This window comes from Saccopteryx leptura, chromosome 2 (assembly GCF_036850995.1).
Source record: "Saccopteryx leptura isolate mSacLep1 chromosome 2, mSacLep1_pri_phased_curated, whole genome shotgun sequence".
NCBI lineage: Eukaryota > Metazoa > Chordata > Mammalia > Chiroptera > Emballonuridae > Saccopteryx > Saccopteryx leptura.
This window is the reverse complement of record NC_089504.1, coordinates 146,832,311-146,855,723: the sequence shown is the minus strand read 5'-3', so window position 1 is coordinate 146,855,723 and position 23,413 is coordinate 146,832,311. Positions and strand designations below refer to the sequence as shown.

The following is a 23,413-nucleotide window of genomic DNA, read 5'->3' as shown; positions in this document are numbered from 1 at the left end:
CTCTAATCTGTCTCATTATGTCCTTTCCTTCACAGTGAAGGCTTAACACTTGTGAAAGGAATCATATTTTTTAAAAATGTGTGGCATATATGTGAAAATTAGCCAAGACTGAGAAATACTAGAGATCAATTCTTTCTCTCTCAGCACAACACATACGGACCATTTGAATAGTACATATTTTTAAAAATTATCTCCATAATAAAATTGTAAATTAAGATTCTTTAAGTGCTTACTATTTACCTCAGCACAGATATATCTTGAAGCCCTCACAGCAACCCTGTGAGGAAGGTCATGTTAGATCTCTTACAGATGAGGCCTGACCTGCGGTGGCGCAGTGGATAAAGCGTGGACCTGGAACACTGAGGTCGCTGGTTTGAAACTCTGGACTTGCCTGGTCAAGGCACATATGGGAGTTGATGCTTCCTGCTCTTTCCCTGCTTCTCTCTCTCTTTCTCTCTCTCACTCTCTCTCTCTCTCTCTCTCTCTCTCCTCTCTAAAATGAATAAATCTTTAAAAAAGTGTTTTGTTTTGTTTTTTAAAAAGATCTCTTACAGATGAGGAAGTAGAGCCATGTAGAGATTAAGCAATTTGCCTCAAATAATGCAACTAGTACATAAGAGAATTGAGACACTCAAGGACTCCAAAAGCACATTAACCTCTAAGGGCACGGCCTCACACGTGGTTTTGGAAATGGATTTTAATTCATTCCAAAGCTTTTACAAATGTTTCATACTTCTTTAGGGCTCTTGACAGTCTCACTTTTTCTTCACAGGAGGCAAGGAAACTTTTTGTTCTCCTTCCTCAAGTTTCTTATGTATCTTTTCTCAATAAAACTTTATGTACTTTTTTAAAGATTTTATTTATTCATTTGAGAGAGAGAGGGGGGGGGGGGAAGGGGAGGAGCAGAAAGCATCAACTCCCATATGTGCCTTGACCAGGCAAGTCTGGGGTTTTGAACTGGGGACCTCAGCATTCCAGGTTGACGCTTTACCCATTGTGCCACCACAGGTCAGGCTATGTACTTTTCTTATAACTTTTAATATATGCTCATTACAGAAAATATGAAAGCACTTGATAGTAGACAACAGTTGCTTTTGCTGACCTGGATCTGTTTCCTTTTAGACAAATAGGTATCTCCTACTATGGGCTTCAGCAGCTGATTCAAGTTTTGACAAATATCCTAAGAGCCACTGGGATGTGAGGGGGCATCGACTAGTGTCCACGGGAAGGAGAAGCTTCCTTTAGAGGACGCTGCTAAAAGAGACCTTTCTTGGCTTCAATGTGATGTGAGATCTGGAAGGCCATAGCTATTCCACATCCATAGGGAGAGTGCCTAGACCTGCCAGGCTGGGGACCACCAGAAACAGCATGAAGACAGGACAAAAGACAGCTCTGACATCATCTGGGCGGCAGAATCGATCCTGGACCACAGCCGCACCTCAGGCCTGGGATTTTCAGTTACACGAACCAATAAATCCCACCCCCAACTTTGCTGTTGATTGATTTTCTGTCTCCGATAATGAAAAAATTCCTAACTACAAAAATAAAAACTAAAAAATAAAGAATAATAGGAAAAATGTATCTACTCTCTCTACATAGGCAGAAATTCATAGTTGGCATATTAAAAATCATTTTAATAATTATATCTTTTCCCTAAACCTATCAGAACCATACACTTTTATATCATAAAATGTTATATATATTTTCACAGCTGCACTATTTTCCATTGTATAAAGAGCTGGCAGTAGAATATTTTGGCAGGTGTGTGTGTGTGTGTGTTTTCTGTTACTAAATTTTTACTGATTTTTACTTACCATTTTGAAATACTTCCTGATTAAGTTTTTAAAATATGAATTAGTAGATTAAAGCATATGAATATTTTTCACTCTTGATAATGCCAGAGTGCTTTCTAAAAAGGCCAGAGCAGATAAAATTCTAATAGCTTAGGTGTAAGGGTAGTGACTACTGCATTTCACCCTCTCAAACACTAAGTCATCACTTCAGAGATAAAAAATTGTATATCATTTAATATGCACTAATTTAATTACTAATGAGGTCTGACACCTGCCATGGTCCTTTTTCTTTTGTGACTGTGTACTCATGTTCTCTGGCTCCCAAGCTCCTGAGACCATGGGTATTATCTTAGAAGTGATCTGGACTCTGTATGTATTGAAGTCATTAACCCTTCACTCTATTGTTAACAATTATTACTTCTGATGTTTTGTTTAAACTTAGAATGCTTTTGATGGATGGAAATCTTTAAATATTTTCCTCCCAAACTTTTTTCATTGCTATTAAGTTTAGAAAATCTTTTTACATCTAGAGATCATATATTCATCAATATTTATTTCTAGTTATTTTTGGTGTTACTTATTTTTCAGGCTTCTTTTACAGCTTTCAGTAGTTTTTATGCCTTTCTTTGTGACTTTATATTATCTTTTTGTTAAGGCTATTCCTAGACATTTTCTTTGAGTTGTTACTGTTGGAAAATCTTAGAACTCTAGTGCCCAAGAAGCTTTTGGTTTCTTCACCATAAAACTGGAAAATCCTAGACCAGTGGTCTGATATAAACAAATGAGATTACATAGTTTTCAGCTCAGCTTTTATTTTCTTTGACACTTAAAAGCTGATATAGGCCTGACCTGTGGTGGCGCAGTGGATAAAGCGTTGACCTGGAAATGCTGAGGTCGCCGGTTCAAAACCCTGGGCTTGCCTGGTCAAGGCACATATGGGAGTTGATGCTTCCAGCTCATCCCCCCTGTCTCTCTCTTCTCTTCTCTCTCTCTCTCTCTCTCTCTCTCTCTCTCTCTCTCCCTCTCTCTCTCTCCTCTCTAAAATGAATAAATTAAAAAAAAAAAAAGCTGATATAAACTTTTGTAAGAGACTCTTCTTACCCAGAACAGGACGGCACTTGCACAGAGGGCTACACGGATACATTTCCCACAGGTAGTAAAGGGAACCCGCTCTTCTTCCTGATTAAAAAGAAAAAATGAACAAGAAATTTAGACCATCAAGGAATTACTCCAATGAAATGATTTTTCTCCTGATTGGTCACTAAATCCTAGGCTTACTTTAATTTTTCTAAAAATTAGTTTTCAAACATAGCCTCCTTATCATAATTGAATGTTTTTTTGTTAACAATTTCAAATATACATACATGTTAATATAATATGAATATATCATGTTAATAATATTTTTTTGAAAATGCAAGTGTGAATAATAACAGTTTATCTGCCATAACGTGAGCTCCAGAGTCGGGGATCTGACCATGCCGAGCCGTAACGCTACCTTATGGGCTTGCCTTAGATTTCAGAATTGAAGCAATGATGGACAGCAGAGCCCATGCCAGACAAAACATCTCACAGATGTCTGCAAATACGAGGTATTCAGTATGTGTTTCTTGGTTGAGTTTTACACACTAATTTGTCAAAACTGAAATTTTAAAGTGTTCGCTTTATATTTATATGAATATATTTAAAAGTTTAAAAGAAATTAAAACTTCTTAAGATTTACCTGGATAGTAAGAGTAGCTACAGTATAGTAACAGTTGCTAATACTTTCGTGCTATTTAGCTCTGTGCCCGATACTATTCCGAGTAGGTTCTACATATTAAGTCAATTAATCCTTACTACAATCATGTGAGGAAGCAATTATATTTGTTCCCATTTTATAATTGAAGTAGCAATGGCACAGAGAAGTTAAATTTGTCCAGAATCATTCGGCCTTTATGTGACTATGTTTGGATTTGAACTCAGCCAGTCTTGTTCTCAAGACCTGACCACTATAATATATGCTTCTCTGAACCAATGCAAGCTGTATTAGCATCAAAAATAAAACAAAAAGGATGAAATAAAAAGGAACTTTCATCTTTAATTTTTTTAGCAAGCAGTGTTTCAATGGAAATTTAAATCTATTAGTTGGCAATTTTGAAATTAAAAATTGGCAGTTTAAATTACCAAGTTGTTTATTTTTTCATATTTTCCTTATGTTGCCAAAATAAGCTTTTGTTTTTCAGTATTTAAAAAATGTTATGAGTGTATAATTCTCAGTTTCAGCTTTTATTTCTGAATAAATGATCTTTTAATAACACACAGGGCTTTGACCCTGTCTTCCATAGCCAACAATGGGAAGTATTCATACTGGGGATTATTTGCAGCTCATTACACTTGGAAAGATGCATGCCACCTCCTCCAGATAACTGAATCTCATTTTTTTTCCATTTTTAAAATGAGGACTTTGAATGGTTCCCTCCAGTCCTTTTGGTCCTGACATTCAGTAAATCTGTGATTCAATTTATAAAATCTAGAGTTCAGGATGTTTTCAGATGCTCTTGATAAAAGCACTTTTTCCCTGAGAGTTACTCATATTTAGAAGCCATTGTCCTTATGCTGATGCTGGCAAGTACAATCAGCTCTAAATTTTCTGTATTGATGGAAAGTAGCAATAATGCCAATGATTCAAAAATCATCTTTTGCTGGCTTTGGAGTATTTATACAGAGTGCGCTATAGTTTTTTTATTTTTAATTCTGCAGCCGCAAATTTACCTCTCCCATGATATAAAATGCCGTGCCCATGAGTGAACATAGGTAGACTTCAGAAAATGCTTTCCTTCTTCATCCTTCCCCTGGCTTTAGGATGTGAGTTACTGGACACTATTTTGTGCACATCCCAACCAGAAGGGGGAGCAGTAACTGAGGCTTTCACGCAAGACCAAGGGCAGGTAAGTCTAGGATGAAAAAGGCTAAGCAATGAAGGTGCATGTGAAAACTTGAGAATCAGCTGTAAAAATCGATGCCTCTTTCTTTATACATTTATGTCACAGAGTCTATTTTTTGTGTGCATTTTTTTTTTACTTCTTTTAGGAAAAAAAGGACACAAACCAACACATCTTTTTCTTACATAACGGGTCCTCAAATAACATTGTTTTGTTCAATGTTGTTTTGTTCTAACATGATGAGATGATATAGGAACTTAACTCTTGTTTGTCTCAATTAGGCTATAGTAAAATTGGTTTCATTATATGTCATTTCGCTTAAAGTTGAAGAACCTATTGGTGATGTAAAGTGAGCACTCACTATACATTTATGTTAGAGTCTATTTTTCTTCTTTTTCTTTTTTCTTTTTTTCCAAGTGAGAGAAGGGGAGATAGAGAAACAGACTCCCGCATGGGCCCTGACTGGGATCCACCCAGCAACCTCAGTCTGGGGCAAATGCTCTACCCATCTGGGGCCATGCTTGCAACTGAGGTATTTTTAGCGCCTGAGGCGAGGCTCCACAGAGCCATCCTCAGCAACATGGGCCAATGCACTTAAACTGAGCCATGGCTACAGGAGGAGAGAGAGAGAGAGAGAGAGAGAGAGAGAGAGAGAGATAAAGGGAGAGAGAAAGGGGAGAGGAAAGGGGAGAGAAGGGGGAGAGAAGGGAGAGGAGGAAGGTAAAGAAACAGATGGGTGCTTCTCCTGTGTGCTCTGACCGGGAATTGAACCCAGTACATACACCCGCACGCCGGGTGGACGCTCTACCATTGAGCCAAGCGGCCAGGGACTATTTTCTTCTTCATTTTTCTGTTATTATGAAAGAAGGGACTCCATTTATCTCTCATGTCCACTACTCTAAACACAGCTTCTTCACCTTGGATGCATATTAGAATCACCAGAGGAGCTTTAGAAAAATCCCTGTGCCCAGAATACACTGCAGGCCAGCAAGCACCCTCAGAGTAAATAGTGATGGGACCAAGGCATCAATATTTCCTAAGGTCCCCAGGTGATCCCAATGGGCAGCCAATGTTGAGAACTCCTACAATAAGTAGGGTAAAATGCCATCTAGCTCTGGCTGCAAAGCTTGGTCCTAAAGTGCAGAGATTGCCAGTTTGATCCCTGGTTAGAACATACATAGGAACAGATCGATGTTCCTCTTTCTCTCTCCCCCTTCCTCTCTCTCTCAAATCAATAAGTAAAAGTAAAAATAAATGAATCTAAGTCACGTCCACCTTACCTGAGTAATCTCATTTATCACCACGTGAGTACACCGTGCTTCATATTCTGGCCGGGGTTGTTCTTCCTGCTGTAACTCAACAGTGTCCCATTCATATTCAAGTTCTGCCTGGCGCCGCTTCCAAAACTCCAAAAACAAAGTAACTAACAGAGAGAGAGAGAGAACAGGCTCATGTGGGTGTTCAGTGATGACTGATGTTTCAGAAACCTGTACTAAATAATATTGATTATCCAAAACAACTAATCTAATTTATAAATATAATTTATTAATATTTAAAAGAGCAAAAAGTGTTTGTTTATTTAAATAGAAAATGTTGATACTTCCTCTTGTGAAAACAGACTGTAGCTTATGGGGAAGGTAATAACGTGGTGGTCAGAAGGCACGTGAGTGCTTCTGTTGCTAAAGCACCTGCTACCAACACTTCATTGTCAACTACACAACACAGATACCTAGTATAGTTCAGAGCAGTTCATGGTCCATCCTTCAGCGCTCTCCCCACATCCTCTCCCTCGCTTCCTTCCTAAGGGCCTGGGTGGGGGCGATGCTTTCGTAGTTCCTAAATCTCGACCACCACCCAAACACCCTTAAATTAGAATATTCTTCCATATGGAAAACTGATACTTTTCTCCATCTTGTATAAAATAGAAATAATTTTTAGAAATCTTGATTAGTTTTTGACTTGTAACTTAAAATACCAAATAAAGCCAACATTAAATGTAGTTTCTGGTAAATCCCCTAGGCTCTTCTTCCAGACTGCTACCACAAAACCCTTCCTGGATAGAAATTCTGCAGTTACTACTATTCCACCAGTAAATACCTATATTTTTTGAGTGCCTACTATGTGCTGAGAAGAGAATAAAAGACACAATCTCCACTTCAAAAGGCACCTAGGTGGATAGGGATTATTGTGAAGTGATAGTTACAGTAGACCTGTGGTGGCACAGCAGATAAAGTGTCGACCTGGAATGCCAAAATTGCTGGTTTGAAGCCCTGGGCTTGCCCGGTCAAGGCACATATGACCAGCAACAATGTACAACTAAAGTGAAGCAGTGATGAGTTGATACTACTTCCTCCCTCCACCCCTCTCTGTAAAATCAATAAACAAAATCTTAAAAAAAAAAAAAAAAAAGAGGTCCTTGACAAAGGTAAGCAAAGGTACTCTGGGTATACAGAGCCAGAATATGTAGTCAAAAAAGTAACCCCATGTAATTAAGGCTCCCCCCGGGGAGGGGACCACTAGGATGAGGTTTGAGATGACTTACAATTGATCAGGTTAAGGCCACCGCCCGCCCCCCTCCCCTTCCCCCAGGGAGCTGTGTACGCAAAGGCAGAGAGATGAAGAGAGCCAGGTACTTTCCAGAAACTGAAAATTGTCTGGGAATGAGACAGTGTGATAAGCAGGGTGGGGCAACCAGGTGGAGATAGAAGGACTCTGTGCTCTGGAAAATGGGGGAAATAGAACCTACCTCACAGGTTATTGTGAACTTATCGCCATAATATCTATATAAAGGCCCTCTCAGCCCTCTGAGGTCATTGTTATTGCCATCCCCATTTCAGACACCAAGACACAGAGCCACAGAAGGTTCAGTGCTAGCCCGAGGTCACGGCGCGGGAGTCGGGTGAAACCCAGGCGCCCCTGGCTCCAGAGCCTCAGCCTCGCTCCTTGGTGCCCCTGTCTGTGACCCGTCTTCCCTTGGCTCTGTGCCACGGCACCAGCTCTTTGCTTAGCTGTCTGTCACCACTGCGGGTTTTTCCAGTGTCTGACTGTGGCACTCCTCGGAGGCACACTGCTAGGAACTGTCCTGTTCCCACACCGGGTCTCTGTAGGTGCACCAGCCCTTGGTGGCCACTGCTGTGGCTACTGGAATGTTCACCAGGGGTAGAGATGCAGCCCAGCCTTTTGCTATGGGTGCTATTGTTAATGGAGGCATAGAGCTTAGTTAGTAGGGAGGGAAGACCACTACTTGTCTCTGACTTAGCTGGAGAGCTGGAAAAAAGCTTGTTTCCTTTATGAAGCTTGGAAGCCCAGGGCAAGAGTTATGTAAGGCCTCCTAACCTCTTTAAATAGGAATGATGCCTCCCCTTCCCCTGCTACCAAGTTGTAATTTACCTTGTAATCTGTTGGTCCTAACAGGGAGCACAGGCAATGGCCTAATGGTCCACCAAATCCCATCTCCCTGCACAACAGCATGAGTTAACATTGGAAAGTGAAATCTCCAAAGCCCTTGGGTATCATTTCCTGACACTCTGGTTACTGAAATGCCAAAAATCCCATTGTAACTGCCCAGCCATCTGTGTTCTTGTTCCCAAAGGAGAAAATATATCAACGGGATGAAAGTCTTGAGAACACTAGCTAACTATGTGGATCAAGCTGTGACTGGCTGGTCCTACTTCCCACCTGACCCCTGCTGGTTTACCTGAGAAGTCTACTGCAGGACTGCATGTCCTCTCCACCCCTGAGATTCTTTCTACTCCATCGCCCATCTAAACTATGAAATCTGCCCAGCAACAGTGCACATTCTCTCAACAAGGGCTTATTCCCTATGCTGATCGCGACTTCTGCGCTTCCAAACAGGCAGCACGCATGATCTCTACCTATATCTGCTTCTACATTTATGGTTTATCATGCCCACTAGAGTGCCACCTTCATGAGGGCAGGAATCTTGTTTTGTTCATGCCGAAGCACGAGAACAAGCAGGCATAGAACAAACATTGGCTGGCAATGAATGAACCGTAGGAAGCCAATCCAGAAACTGGAGAACCCCCACCACCTGAGACCCCTGAAGGATGGGCTCTCCCACACAGAGGGCCCGGAGGGCTCCAGCTGCTCCCCTGCACATGACCATCCACTTTCCATCATTCTCTGCAACACCCATCCACTTGGGCCCTCAGTTCACTCTATACCTAGCAGCAGGTCTGGGTAAGCTGAAATGAAGAACAAACTATGGAGAATGTGACAGTTAACTGGGAAGTCATGAGCTCTAGCCCCGACTGCTGGGAGGATTTCAGGTATCCCATCCAAGTACTAACCAGGCCCGACCCTGCTTAGCTTCCGAGATCAGATGAGATCGGGCGCGTTCAGGGTGGTATGGCCGTAGACGTTTTCAGGTAGACAGACTGAAGGAATGATCATGTGTCTGACCTGCCTCACAACTCACTTGAAACACTATGACCTCGCACCAGTGCATTCTGGCCCTGTCCAACTCAAGGAAAGAAACTATGGGTGGAGAGACTGGAGTGTGGAAAAGAAAGGCTCTTAACATAAATAATGTTTGGCAAATGTACTTTCTCTAAGACAAAGAGACTTTTAGCAGAACTTACTTTGAAAGTAAGTTAATCCCTATTGGCCTTTAGGCTGGGTTTCCCAGACTGTGGCCTTGGACTAGCTTTGCAAAGTCGCAGGTGTTCTCAGACTGTTTCTCCCTGAATTAACCCTATAAACGTTGTAAGAAAGCTTGCTTCACTGCTTTGTTTTACTGTTATACTTTCTCCCCTCCCCCATTCCTCAATCAGTACGTAATTCTCCCTATAAAACCTAACTCAAAAATGCAGTCAGGGCTGCATTGACTTGCTATGACTTAGGTTTCCATGTGGTCCCTGTAGCTGGCTAATTAAAGACTCCTAATTGCTTAATTTGGCTAACTGATTGATTGTGTGGCAAGACATCTTCTCTCGCTGTTCCGATACAACAAGACGGTGTCCGCCCCATTACGGCGTCTTTATTGAACCCAGCCTACTGAAAAACAGCCCTCTAAAGAGCCACTCTAGACATCTTCCTTGGGTTATTATAATAATTCCTCTAAATTTTGCAATTTTAATCTATTAGACATGCAGATGTTTTCGATGTCCCTTTTTCAGAAATGTAGAAAATCCCTTATTTCCTTCTCTGCAAATTAAAGTTACCTCTCATTTTATAAAAAAAGCAGCTTACTTTGATGAATTATTTTTAACCATATCTATTTGTATAGAAAATTGTGATTAAAAACATTCAAGTCCTGCTCACTTTGACACCTAGAGGCAGGCTTGGATGAAACAAACATCTCACAAGGCTGGCACGAAGAGGCTGTCAGTCTCGTGCCTCCTTCTTCCTTTTACCCCTGGGTCAGGTGAGGTAGAGCCTAAGACATGGAACCAACTTTTCTAGTTCATTCCTATGACTCAAAGCCCCAGACAAAACAGTGCTATTACATCAATCAAGGACATATTTATGCCTCTTTTTTAAAAGCTTCCCACAACTTTATTACTAGACGCTGCAGTTGTCACTGATCTGAAGGCGATGACAGCCAAGTTACTTGCAGAGCTCTTCCTCGGGGCTTGTCACTTCTTGTCTTAGGGGACTTAAGTAATTTGCTTCATCTCCCTGTCATTTTCCTCATCTTTAAAATGGGAGTGTAAGAGTCATCCATTTACTGATGATCTAGCAACAGTATCAGCAAGAGATGGTTTACAAAAAGAAAGCTTATTTTTTCTCACAAAAAGCAACATAAGCAATTCTAATCGGCACTATAAAGGAAGGGTGGGTACTATCCCTTGTCCTCCCTGCACTGGAACATAAGCGGTAAAAGGCTGCTGTTTCCTCAGTCATGAACTGTAGGTACTGTTCTGCCCAGGAAGTGACAGGACTGCCATACAAGCAAGAAGTGACCTGGTAGAAAAGAACAGGTCCTTAGCAAATCCTGAACCTTGAAGGCAAAAACCTGGAGTGTTGCAGGAATGGGTGGGAGTTTTCCCAGTTCTTCCTTGCACACAACTGAGGATTTGCAGGGTTCATGGAAGACACTGGTAACCTGATATAATCACCCAACATTTTGGAGTACTCCTGGGCCCTCCCTGTTCCTGATGACTTGCAGTGCCCTGCATCTCTGATCGAGGGCACCAGAACCGGCGCTCACCATGCATGTCATACAGGGACCTCCTGTTCTATACATTTAGCTCTCTCCCTGCAATAAAACAACTGGTAGAACTCCAGTGGAAGGCACGACACTTATGTTCTCCGGCAAACCACCCACCATGAAGCTCTAGTTGATTAGAGAGACACAGTTAGGACTCTTACATCAACATACAAGAAGAGGGAAGGCTGCCCAGGACTTGGGAATCAGGAACAGCTTGTCTTCTTGATCACGATATTATGACATTTAGAAAAAGTATGCATCAGATAGAGAAGTAAAAGGTGTTCGGATCACTAAAGCATTGATGGTGTTAGGTCCAGCAATATGTGAGGACAAGAGGAACACCCGTGGTGGATGGGAGTGCGCTGGTTGCTATAAGAGTTTGCACTGAGGGAATATAGTCAATAATATTATAATAACTATGTATAGTGTCAGATGGGTACTAGACTTATTGGGGTGATCACTGCATAATTTAAATGTCTAATTGCTATGTTGTACACCTGAAATGAATATAGATAATATTCTATATCAACTGTAATTAAACATTTTTTTAAAGCATCATTCAGAAATTTTTGTTTACTGATTTTTTTAAAATTTATTCATTTTTATTAGAGAGAGAGAGGAAAGAGATAGAGAGAACAGAGGGAGGAGCAGGAAGCATCAACTCCCATATGTGCCTTGACCAGGCAAGCCCGGGGTTTCGAACCAGCAACCTCAGCATTCCAGGTCAATGCTTTACCCAGTGCGCCACCACAGGTCAGGCTAAACATTTTTTTTTAATTAAAAACAGAAAGTTAAAAAAAGTTTGCTGCTGAAGGGCTGGGACATTTTAACAGGCCTTGAAAACTTCAGACCTTTTTACTCATAGAGGCAGGTAAGGTAGACGAGCTCGGTTAGCCTTTATTCCAACTTTCTGAATGAAAGACTGCAAGGTGAAACTACATTTCTCACAGATTTTTTTTGCAGCTAGAGTTCCAGATACAATTTTTAAAATGCTCCTCACACGGCTGCGTGTGTCACTTGGTGCAGAAGCAAGGCTGAACAGAGCAAAGGCGGCTGCAAGAGCAGTGCTATTCTGCTGATGGAGACCCGCCGGAGCAGCACCACTCTGGATCTCAGCTGCTGGAGCCGTTTCCCGACTCCCCCAAAGCCGCTGGTTAGGGGAATGGCTTCTCAGTTCCCGGGACCCTTTAGGAGCCGGGTGTCCGGTGTTCTTCTGAAAATCACTAGGTCTAGACTAGAACCCAATGGTGAAAATGAAAAATTGTACTCATGCCCCAAGAGCCTGGAGCCAGGGAGAATCAGATAGAAGCAGGTAAGCAATGACAAGGAATGGGGAGTGGGGGATACGTTAAGACCTTGACTGTAACCAGGGGTTGGTGTTCAGGCCTCTATGAATCAGTATGAATGGGAGGGCTGGCTTGGTCTAGAAGAACAAAGGTAAGTATAGGATTTGTACTATACTTATTATAAAAGGTTTTCTACACTCAATTTGTATAACTCCTAGGGAACAGGAAAATCTCTATGTGCCAAATACATCTGGGCACAAAATAGATGCTACAGGAATATGATGATGAAACTTCACATGATCCTCCTGCCTCTTCAGTACTACAATTTCAGGCTGTCTGTAATGAGGTTCACAGCAGTCGTTCTTATAAGGCAGAGGTAACAAGAAAAGCAATAGAAGGCACTTAAAACAAACACATCATCAGGCACACATATCCTTAAAGACACACATGTGGTGTTGCAGGCAGGGCTAAAATGTTTTCTGTATTCTAAAACTTGATAAAATAAAATTAGTAGCTCAATATGCTTAAGTCAGTTCTATAAACTTAGTATAGTTAATGATCATGGAAATCAAGGTAAGCTAGGAAATCTGAGGTTTGTCTTTCCAGTGCCAGAATTTATACAGTGTGTCTGTAAAGTCATGGTGCACTTTTGACTGGAAACAGGAAAGCAACAAAAGACAATAGAAATGTGAAATCTGCACCAAATAAAAGGAAAACCCTCCCAGTTTCTGTAGGATGATGTGGCAGCATGTGCGCATGCACAGATGATAATGTAACACTGTGTATACAGCGGAGCAGCCCACAGCCATGCCAGTCAAGATGTGGACGGTACAGAGGAAAGTTCAGTGTGTTCTGTGGCTCGCTAAATTCAAATCTGTGACCAAAGTGCAACGTGAATTATCGGCACATTTATAACGAAGCGCCACCACATAGGAATAACATGACTCGGTGGGATAAGCAGTTGAAGGAAACCGGCAGTTTGGTGGAGAAACCCCGTTCTGGTAGGCCATCAGTCAGTGACAAGTCTGTAGAGGCTATATGGGATAGCTACCTAAGGAGCCCTAAAAAAATCTGTGCATGAACCCACATCGAACTGCACTGAATTGGTATGAAACTGGGAGAGTGCACCATGACTTTACGGACACACTGTATATATTCTATTAAAAAATCTGAGGTTTGCCCTGGCCGGTTGGCTCAGTGGTAGAGCGTCGGCCTAGCATGCGGAGGACCCGGGTTCGATTCCCGGCCAGGGCACACTGGAGAAGCGCCCATTTGCTTCTCCACCCCTCCGCTGCGCTTTCCTCTCTGTCTCTCTCTTCCCCTCCCGCAGCCAAGGCTCCATTGGAGCAAAGATGGCCCGGGCGCTGGGGATGGCTCCTTGGCCTCTGCCTCAGGCGCTAGAGTGGCTCTGGTCGCAATATGGCGACGCCCAGGATGGGCAGAGCATCGCCCCCTGGTGGGCAGAGCGTCGCCCCCTGGTGGGCGTGCCGGGTGGATCCTGGTCGGGCGCATGCGGGAGTCTGTCTGACTGTCTCTCCCCGTTTCCAGCTTCAGAAAAATGAAAAAAAAAAAAAAAAAAATCTGAGGTTTGTCTTTCCAGTGCCAGAATTTATATATATATTCTATATATATCTATAGCTTTATTTAAGATGTCTTTTTAAATTAGGGCTATCAGCATCCATTAGTATATGGAGTTCAATGGATGTGCCAGAATTATATATATTATGAATCAATGCTGAGACTAAGGGTTAGACAAGAATTAAAAGTGCCCACCACCCCTATGTGCGGCACCTGTGCTCTCACTGGGAGAAAATAATGATGTATTTTACAGTGGAGGAGGAGTACAGAGGATTTTTTTCTTTATTTGTATTTTTTTGAAGTGAGAAGCAGGAGAAGCAGGAGGCAGAGAGACAGACTCCTGCATGTGTCTGACTGGGATCCACCCAGCAAACCCACCAGGGGCGATGCTCTGCCCATCTGGGGCGTTGCTCCATTACAATGGCGGCCATGGAGCCATCCTCAGCACCCGGCCCAACTTTGCTCCAATGGAGCCTTGGTTGTGGGAGGGGAAGAAAGCGAGAGAAAGGAGAGGGGGAAGGGTGGAGAAGCAGATGGGCGCATCTCCTGTGTTCCCTGACCGGGAAGCGAACCCGGGACTTCCACATGACGGGTTGACGCTCTACTGCTGAGCCAACAAGCCAGGGCTCAGAGGATCTTAATACATGAATTTGATCTTCACTCTTCTATGACTCCAAAATTAGGCAGTGTTTAGTTTTCAGCCAAAACATACTACGTGTCTGAAGGACAATGTAACTTTTTAGGTAAATTTAGCCCCTTTGTAGTCTGGTTAATCCAGGAGTGGCAACCAGTATCTTTAAGTGTCCAAAAATACTGTCTGTTCTGAGACCCATATGGTGACCCCTCAGAGGCACAACCCGCTGCAGAAGCCCCGCCCAGGAGGCCTGTACAGAGCTGTTTCTGTTACTCATGGGTTTCATGGCATCGTCTTAGGAATGAGACTTGGCTCTGTGTCTGCCCCCACCTCTCTATTACCCGAACTCTACTTTCCTCTTGATTTACACAATGAGATTAAGTATGTGTTTGTCTTTGAAAATGATCTTGTTTTTCTTCTATGGTAGAACATTTACATCAATTAAACATGTCAGTCTGCATTTAAAGAAAATAATTGCTCATTAATGTTGCTATTCAAAGTAAATAATATAATGCAACATTAAAGCTTCTATATAAAATTATATTTTTTAGAATAGTGTTTCTTCGATTTATTAAGTAGGAGGTGATAATATTATTACAAGATAGCACATACTTTTAAATACTCACCCACGGAAGTGGATAAAGAAGAAAGCTTACCTGGAATCCCTATGTTGGAGCTTCCCCTGAATCCCAACCTCATGAAAGTCAGGGTGGTTGACAAGCTGTGGGACTGTTACAATAATGGTTCTGAACAAACCATGCCTCCCTCCATCCAAACCCTTGGGTACTCCTCCCACCTCCTCACTCTGTTGTTGGCCTGGCCATCACTTGCTTTGGTTGATGGGACATTTGCAAACTTGATGCAACCATAGGCTTAAAAAAGTGTATGCATTAAGGCTTGTCCTCTCTTGCCTCTTTTTGGAACTTTAAAGCTGCCATGGGAAGAATCCTGGGCTGGCCTCTTGGAGGAAGAGAGACAGCATGGAGCAAGGACCTATCCCAGCTAGCTCCATTATACCAATCAACCTGGCGACCGCCAGCCCAGGTAGCCTAGTGTGTCTGCCAGCTCGACAGACATCAGCTGAGCCAGCCAGGCCTGAAGAATTTCTCAGTGACCCAAAGAATCATGAGAATAATAAACGTGTGTTTTAAGCCACTACATTTTGAGGCAGTCTGCAGTTAACTGATACAATGGCCTTTAAGAGTTCTAAATGAAGTTCTAGGGGAGCTGAAGCTTGGAGAATCCGAGGTGGGTTACCTTGACGCTTATATAAAACTGTACAATGCCATTAAATCAGGTGGTACTTGTGTGATCGTAGGTCTTCTTTCATTTCTTTTTTTTTTTTTATGTTAAGAGGCAAAAGTAAACTGGAAAAAAAGAAGAAAGTCAACTTACCCCATACTCCCATAAATACTGCAAAGACCAGGGTTCCAAAACTGTCAAAGATGCACAATTTCTGGAAAATACAATAACAACATATAAGTTAATCCTGTTCTCCACTTATTAGAATTCATCAAATATTCAATGCTTTTTGGATTATATGGTCTGAATTTCTTTTTAAAGCCAAAACCTAGTTTAACAATCACTATATGCACTGAATACTTATAGATGGGATTTCTCAGTCTTTTGGAAGCAAACAGCCTTTGCTGTATTTACAAGTGCATTTCACAGTGGAATCTTTTCATGTCATGATAAAGAAATAGGCATAGCTGCTAAGATCTGCTCCATTTAAAGCCTCTATCAGGCTTTTGAATAATGGCCTCATTTATGAGCAGTCATTTGAGGAAGTAGTATGGTCCTAAGAGCACAATGAATTCCAAATAACTTTTAGATTATGATTTGCAGCTTGTCATCATCCCACCCTGGTCAGAGGATAAGTTCCTGATCCCCTGCTTTCCTTGTTAAGTACAAAGCTGGTATATTCTGAGATGGCTCTCCCTCATAAGACCTGTTTTCTCAAACCCAGTGACAACTTTTCTACCATCACAGACAGAAGCTTGCATTAGAACAAGGAGGCAAGGGAGCTTTTGCTGACATTGCAAAGGGTATAATGGCCATGAATGAAGAAATGACATACCTGTGCAAAGAAGGCTCTATTCCCTAGTTCTGTTGTTTCATCTTTCTGCTAGTAGTATATAAATAGCCTATCTCCCTCTATGAATTTCTGGAAAATCATTCCAGTTAGTTACTAATTTTTCATTAATGAGCTTTTTTACAACTCCTAAAAATATGTAATGTTAATGGAAACAGTGGCAAACATATATAATATCAATGTTATGATGGATCATATGAAAAGTAAAGAAAACAGAGCAGAAGAAAAGCTCTAGGTAAAGACAAAACCAAAGCAAGCTTTTCAAATGCTAAAAGAAGTTTCAAAGCTGCTTCTAAGGAAAATTCTACTTTGTTTTAGGTAATTTGTGGGTTGCCCTTTATACTGATGTAAAATGGGTAAATTTTCATCAATGTAAAAACATTAGTTGTTATTTTCATAAGAGATTATCTACCTAACCCTCTACTGAAACATCTGTTTTCCAAAGCAGATGCCCCTCAATCATCCTTACAGACCCTGATCAGAAAGCACAATCCCAAATTGCTGCCATCCAATTACTCCTCTCAAAGACTCCCACTCCAGGAAGACGGTTAACAAGTGAGTGAGTGCCCTGGGGAATGAAGCTTTCCACCTCCTCTGCTAGTTCTTGGATTCCATGCACCACACATTTCAAATCTTTTAGCTTCGACTCTTATGGGTCCATCTTCTCCAAGTTTTAATGTTATGCGCCTTATCTCTCATTGAAAATTATTATAAGAAAAAAAATTATAAAAAATAGTTCTGCGTATTATCACGCTACTACTGAAACTTCTGTCCGATGTTACTTCTCTTTTAGGAATCAGTGCAAACCTCTTTCTATCTGATACCTCCCTATTTGCTCTAACACCTCTGCCCACTCACTCTAGAAGGAAAACCCCTATGAATTCTTCACCCTACCGTGTTGAAAAAAGCCAATGGAAGCACATCTGCCAGTGCAAGAGAAAATAAAAAGGAGCATCAAGAAAAGGCAGGTTTACTGCTGATGCTAAGATCACACCAGTTGCCTGGTTCATGACAAGGGATGTGCCTTGCACTCCTATGAGAAGTAGTTAGGTGGCTTGGATAAAATTACTATTTTTGCCACGTGGGTGAGAATCAAGAACCCAAGAGAGAGAATGAGATGGCTAGTCTCTCTGCTCTAAGTGACCCATAGTGACATGGAAGCAGGAAGTAGGGGAGAAGCTAAGGGGCTTTCTTGGTAAGAAGCCTGGCTCAGCTTGCTGGACAGAATGGCGCAGAGGGAAAGCCAGTAGCAGGTGCGAAGTCAGCATACTGCTTCAGTCACATGAACAGGAAACAGAGAGAGAGCTGTGCATGCAGGCACAAATCTAGAAAATCAGAATCTAGAAAAGTGATAATTTGTTATGCTTTCTCCTGAAAAAGAATGAAAATCAAAATTTGATAGCTATTTCTAAGACAATATATCATAATTTATCACATTTCCCTTTTATCTTGCCAGCCAAAAAGCTGAGAACTTTATTTAATTCTCAGTCACAAAAACAATATTAATCCTGATTATTTCCATGACTATTTCTTCATTTCCTTGATCCTGATTTTATATTTCTACTAGTATTCTATTAACTCATTTTAGCATACACGTCAATTAGTGAATATTCCATCTTTACAAAAAAAGGTAGAAATAATATATAAATAAATGTATAAATAAATAATTGAATCAACCAACAAAAAGGAAAGCATAAAAAAAGCTCTCTTTTCTAAACTTATTTTTCATTCCATTCTTTTACTTATTTATTTTATACATATATGTATTTCCTTCTCTTTGTGAATCACTCTGACAAGGCTCAAGGGATCCTCCAGGAAACTGAACCGAATGACTCATTTTTTCCAAAACGAGGAAAAAAATATGTACACAGGGCTATATCTGAAAGTCACGTGTTGAAGGATGGATAAGTAGAGCAGAAAAAAATGAGAAAAGAGATGGGAGTGGGGTGTGTTAAAGAGAAATTCTTAAGGAAAACAAAATGTATCATTGTACTTTGTGGAGCAAAATCTGCCTATAGTATTATTGTTGACATATGCCTTCACTCCAGCACCTGGGGACACACCCTAACTCCTGACCTTTAAGAGTTAATATCACTGGAGGGCAGCTTCAAGTCTTTTACTTTGTGTTGTCTATGACAGATATTTGCACTCTAGAACTTGTGTTGGTTTGGGAGGTGGGCAATGAAATCTATTCTAATTCACAAATTAAGTGTAAAAATCCATGTGTTGACAGTACTTTGTAATCATCTTAACTACGTAACTGGTGGAATAATTTTTCAGACATAGAGCTCAATTGAGAGTGAAGTGCCTCGTACTTCTGTCAGCTGGTGAGGAACAGGGTAATGGCAGGAGATCTGATTCACTGTCAGTTTCTGGCTTTGTTAGTTAACAGGCAGGTGACCTTGAGCAAACTATTTAATCTCTCAGATCCTCAGTGTTTTAATGTGTAAAATGGAGATAATACCTGTTCAGTTGTATGTGTCAAAAGTGATAAGTACAAGACTTTGCAAAGTGTAAAATATAAAGTGACAGCACTACAGTAGTAATGTACTGTATTCAGTTAAAATAAGACTCATATGGAGTAGATCAGAATATTCTGAGGACATATAAAGATTCCTAAACTTTCCTGGCAGAACAAGGGAACAGAGGAAAGATCACAGTAAGGGAAATAACATGTCAAAGTTGTCAGGAAAATTCTCCAACATAAGCTGACCATCTTTCTTACCATTTGGAGTTTCTCACATGCCTTTTAATAAAAGCTCCCTACAATCTCCATGTTTGTCCTAAACCTCCTGGATTTTGAGATGTCATACAGCTCAAGACCAGCTACACGTATAAGGGGAACCAGATGTGTTTTGTGGGAGTGGTTTGAGACAAAGTGAGTATCTGTTGTCATTTATATACAAAACTATTTTCATGCATATTTACAGATACAGTCTAAATCTGACCAGGAAAGTCTTTAAAGACCCAAACATAGTTTCAGCATACTTTAAAAGTAGGAAAATGCAGGTAAAAATTTCAGGTTTTTACTCACTTGAATTAAGGAAAATACTTATACTAGTAAATCTATTAAATAGTATTCATGAGATAAGCCAAATTTGAGATTTCTGCTTTGATTACTTGAAATGCTCCAATAGTTTCACTTTTTCATAGTTCCTCACTGACCTTGTAGGATATTTTAGATAAGGCTTTTAATCCCAATTTATTAATTGTAAAAGAGGAATAAACGCATGTATCCCACACCTATGTTTCAGAATAAAGGGCTAGTATCTAACCTTTCTGAATTCCTCAGAGAAAAAAATATAATTTCTATGTAGTACTAAAATTATTAGAAGAAAAAATATCATTCATTGGAAAATGTTTAGAATAACAAAAATTACCTGTGAGGACTCGCAAGTAATATTGAGTTTCCAGAATGGACAAATTTTATCACACTGTGGACACATTATGATCTCACCGCCAATTTTAGGATCACAAACTTCTTTGCTAAAGAAAAGAAAAAATGTTTAATTTAAAACATGTAATGAATAGGAAGGAGGACTTCATTTCTAGCAGGATGATAAAAATCCAATATCCATTTGTCATAAGAGAACAAAACTAAACTAAATTCTTATAAAACTAAGACTGAAAATGAACTTCATTAACCTCATTGATAAAGGCTTGTTACATAAATCATGTAAAAAACATTATACTTAGTGGTAAAATGCTGAAAGTATTTCCTATAGATCTGAAAGAAGACACTGGTTTTTTCTACTGCCACTTCTTAGTTGAGGTCATGTTCCACATGGTAAGTTAAGAAAAACAAAGATGGGAGGATTGGTCAGGAAGGAAGATAACCCATGCTTTTGCTAACAGATCATATGGTTGTCTGTAGAGACGACTCAGTAGAATCTACAGATAAGTAATGGGAATAGGTGAGTTTAGTAAGTTTGCAGGACACAAAATTAATATGCAAAATATGCCTAGGGTTGCAAAAGGAATTGTGCCCCTACAGACCTGCAACAATTAGGAATTTTTTTAAATACCTTTTTTCAATAGTTTAAAAAATATAAAGAGCCAAAGAATAAATTGAACACAAGAGGTATAAGATTTATATGGAGAAAATTATAAAACTGTTCTGACAGAGGGAAATACACATAGTGAATCCTATGTAAGCAGCTAGATTATCATGTTTGTAGTTTGGAAAAATCAATCCTTAAAGATGTAATTTCTCCCCCATTTGAGCGGATTCTCCCCCATTGACGGGATTCAATTAGAAGACCAAAAGGCTTGGAAGATTTAAAACACCCTAAAAAAACAAGATGCTATTGGCATAGGTTAAGAAAAACTGACCAAGAAAACAAAATAGAGTTCAGAAAGACATAAACAAGTACAGAAACTGATTTAAGAAAGGGCTGGCCCAGCAAACCAGTAGGTGAGACTGACATTTCATAAATGGGGCTGCCGCAATGGAATATCCATGTGGAAAAATGTGAAATTGAACTCCCAAAGCCTACAATTTATTCTAGGTGGCACATACAAATTATTCTAGGTGGCAAATGAGAATGCAACAGCACCAAATCATTAGAACAACAACAAAAAAGAGGATATTCAGATAACATTGGGGTAACAAGAGATTCCATAGATAAGAAATCAAAAGGCATAAAACATAAAGAAAAATATTGACAAATTCAAAATCTTTCAAAAGTGAAAACTTCATCAATATATACCATAAAGGGAGGGAAGAAAAGAATTAACTGCAAACTGGTGGAAGTTTTATAACACATAAAAAATGACAAAGGACATTTCACCAGAGTATTTAAAGAACTGCTAAAAATTAATAAGAAAAACCCAACAAACTAACAACAGGATACACTCTGCTCCCTCTAAGAGATGCCATTCAGACGGACTTTTTTTTTTTTCCTGAAGTTGGAAGCAGGGAGGCAGTCAGACAGACTCCCGCATGCGCCCGACCGGGATCCACCCGGCACGCCCACCAGGGGCGATGCTCTGCCCATTCAGGGCATTGCTCTGTTGCATCCAGAGCCATTCCAGCGCCTAAGGTAGAGGCCACAGAGCCATCCTCAGCACCTGGGCCAACCTCGCTCCAATGGAGCCCCGGCTGCGGGAGAGGAAGAGAGAGACAAGAGAGGAAGGAGAGGGGGAGGGGTGGAGAAGCAGATGGGTGCTTCTCCTGTGTGCCCTGGCCGGGAATCAAACTCGGGACTCCTGCACGCCAGGCCGACGCTCTACCACTGAGCCAACCGGCCAGGGCCTCAGAGGGACTTTTACGTGAATGGGCTGGAGTGTGAAATTAGTTGGTCTTACAAATAAGTCAGTTACAAATGGGCATAGGGAGCACTTTTAGAATGTCTGGGTAAAGGTCTCAGAAAGTTTATTCCTCTATATAAGTAATAAGAACAATGGCAGAATTAATTTACAGCAACCTAAGGGGTATTTGAGGAAAAACAGCTACATCTCTATAAGAATACTGTCTACAACCACCATTCAAAAACTCAATAAAAATATACCTTTGCACTTTGAAAGTATGCTTTTTAAGATGCCTTTTATTGGGGGAAATGGAGCTAGAAAAATACACAAAACAATGGAGAAGCCAAAGACATATTAGGCAAAGAGTATCAATATTTATCCATTGGTGCCAAGCTTTTTCTGTAAAGAGAAGTCTGTACTTCAAAGACTATCTGAAGCTTTCTTTCTTTCTTTATTTCATTTCTTAGGTAAAGATAAGCATTTGAATTCTTGAATATACCGCAAACTAGTAGACAGAATGCTGTATTACAAGGCTTATTCCATCTCAGCTTTTTAGCTAAGAAGCCATGGAGGGTACAAAACACTCAGCATCCTCTGTTAAACAGAATGGGTAATTATGCCTATACATCATGTCTGCCATGGAAACATCCTTCCTGGGGAGCCAGAAAAATCTGGTCTGCTCATTGCTGGTGTGCAGAAATTTTGATCTGGCTGTCACATCTGGATACAAGCCAGATGATCAAAAGAAAATACTTGGGTTAGTGTTGCATCTCTTCTGAAGGTTGAGAGCACCAAAAGCAGAAGCATAACAACATAATTCAGAAGAGTGAGGGTAAAACTCAGTGTCCTGGCACACAGGTAGTTTTCTTTAGACAGTGCAGCTGGTGTCAGAATTCCAACACCAAGCACACGCTCTTTCTTTATCACTCATTCCCCCCCGCCCCATCTTTGAAAAAGCTAATTTTTAAAAAGTAAAACGAAAACAAAAGTACTGTTTACTTAAGTTTTTAAGTATGTGTTTCCTAATATATATTAAGAAATAATTTCTAAAAGCATAGAAATACCAACTTTACCAGTTTTGTTATTGAAACTTTGAAGAAATCAGAGCTGTAATTGTCCCACATCTATAGGGCTAAGTAGAGCATTCCTCCGGAGGCCAGAGGTTCAAGGATGATCGTCCCTCCAGACCTCCTTTCTTTTTCAAACAAAGTATTGTCTTAAAATATTGAAGGGCTTCCTAGGGATAATATTCCTGTCAGAGACTGGACTGCATTATCTAAGGAAATAATGTCCACTCCATTTAATTATTTCACTCAGAACATAAGGGATACATCACCCAAAGCAGTAACTGTTCTGCGATGAGTCTTCTATTACTAAAAAACCTAAGACTCTAAAAATAATTTTATGTCTCAAAAGCTTTCAGCACGGTAACAAGGAATAAACAAGGCTTACCTCCATGTGCAGTTATTTCGATTGATATAGCCATAGAGAAAGCAAACCACGCCCACTACCGCTGCCAGGAGGAGCATCTTAGTGTAATAGCCCAGCCAAGCAAAATAGATTCCAATCTTCTCTCCATAGTATTTCCTGAAGATAGAAAATACTTTTAGAGGACACAGATAATCATTTCATAGCTTCATCTTCATATGAATTTCTGATTTTAAATAAGAGAAGCCTTTAAGCTCGA

The 23,413-nt window shown here is 40.5% G+C and overlaps 1 protein-coding gene and 1 non-coding gene across 4 annotated transcripts in view; one reads left to right on the top strand and one right to left on the bottom strand.

Annotated features, from left to right (window-relative positions):
• ANO6 (anoctamin 6) overlaps positions 1 to 23,413 on the bottom strand; it is a 215,313-nt gene that overhangs the window by 35,734 nt on the left and 156,166 nt on the right. For all 3 annotated transcript variants that reach the window (XM_066369015.1, XM_066369016.1, XM_066369017.1), the window contains 5 exons: positions 23,179 to 23,313; positions 19,857 to 19,962; positions 15,780 to 15,840; positions 5,995 to 6,137; positions 2,895 to 2,972 (listed from right to left, as the gene is read on the bottom strand). In XM_066369015.1, coding sequence (XP_066225112.1) covers positions 2,895 to 2,972; positions 5,995 to 6,137; positions 15,780 to 15,840; positions 19,857 to 19,962; positions 23,179 to 23,313 — 523 coding nt within the window. The remainder of the gene's footprint in view (positions 1 to 2,894; positions 2,973 to 5,994; positions 6,138 to 15,779; positions 15,841 to 19,856; positions 19,963 to 23,178; positions 23,314 to 23,413) is intronic.
• Positions 13,351 to 13,426, top strand: TRNAA-AGC (transfer RNA alanine (anticodon AGC)). Its single transcript has one exon. It is a non-coding gene; the product is annotated as a tRNA-Ala (tRNA).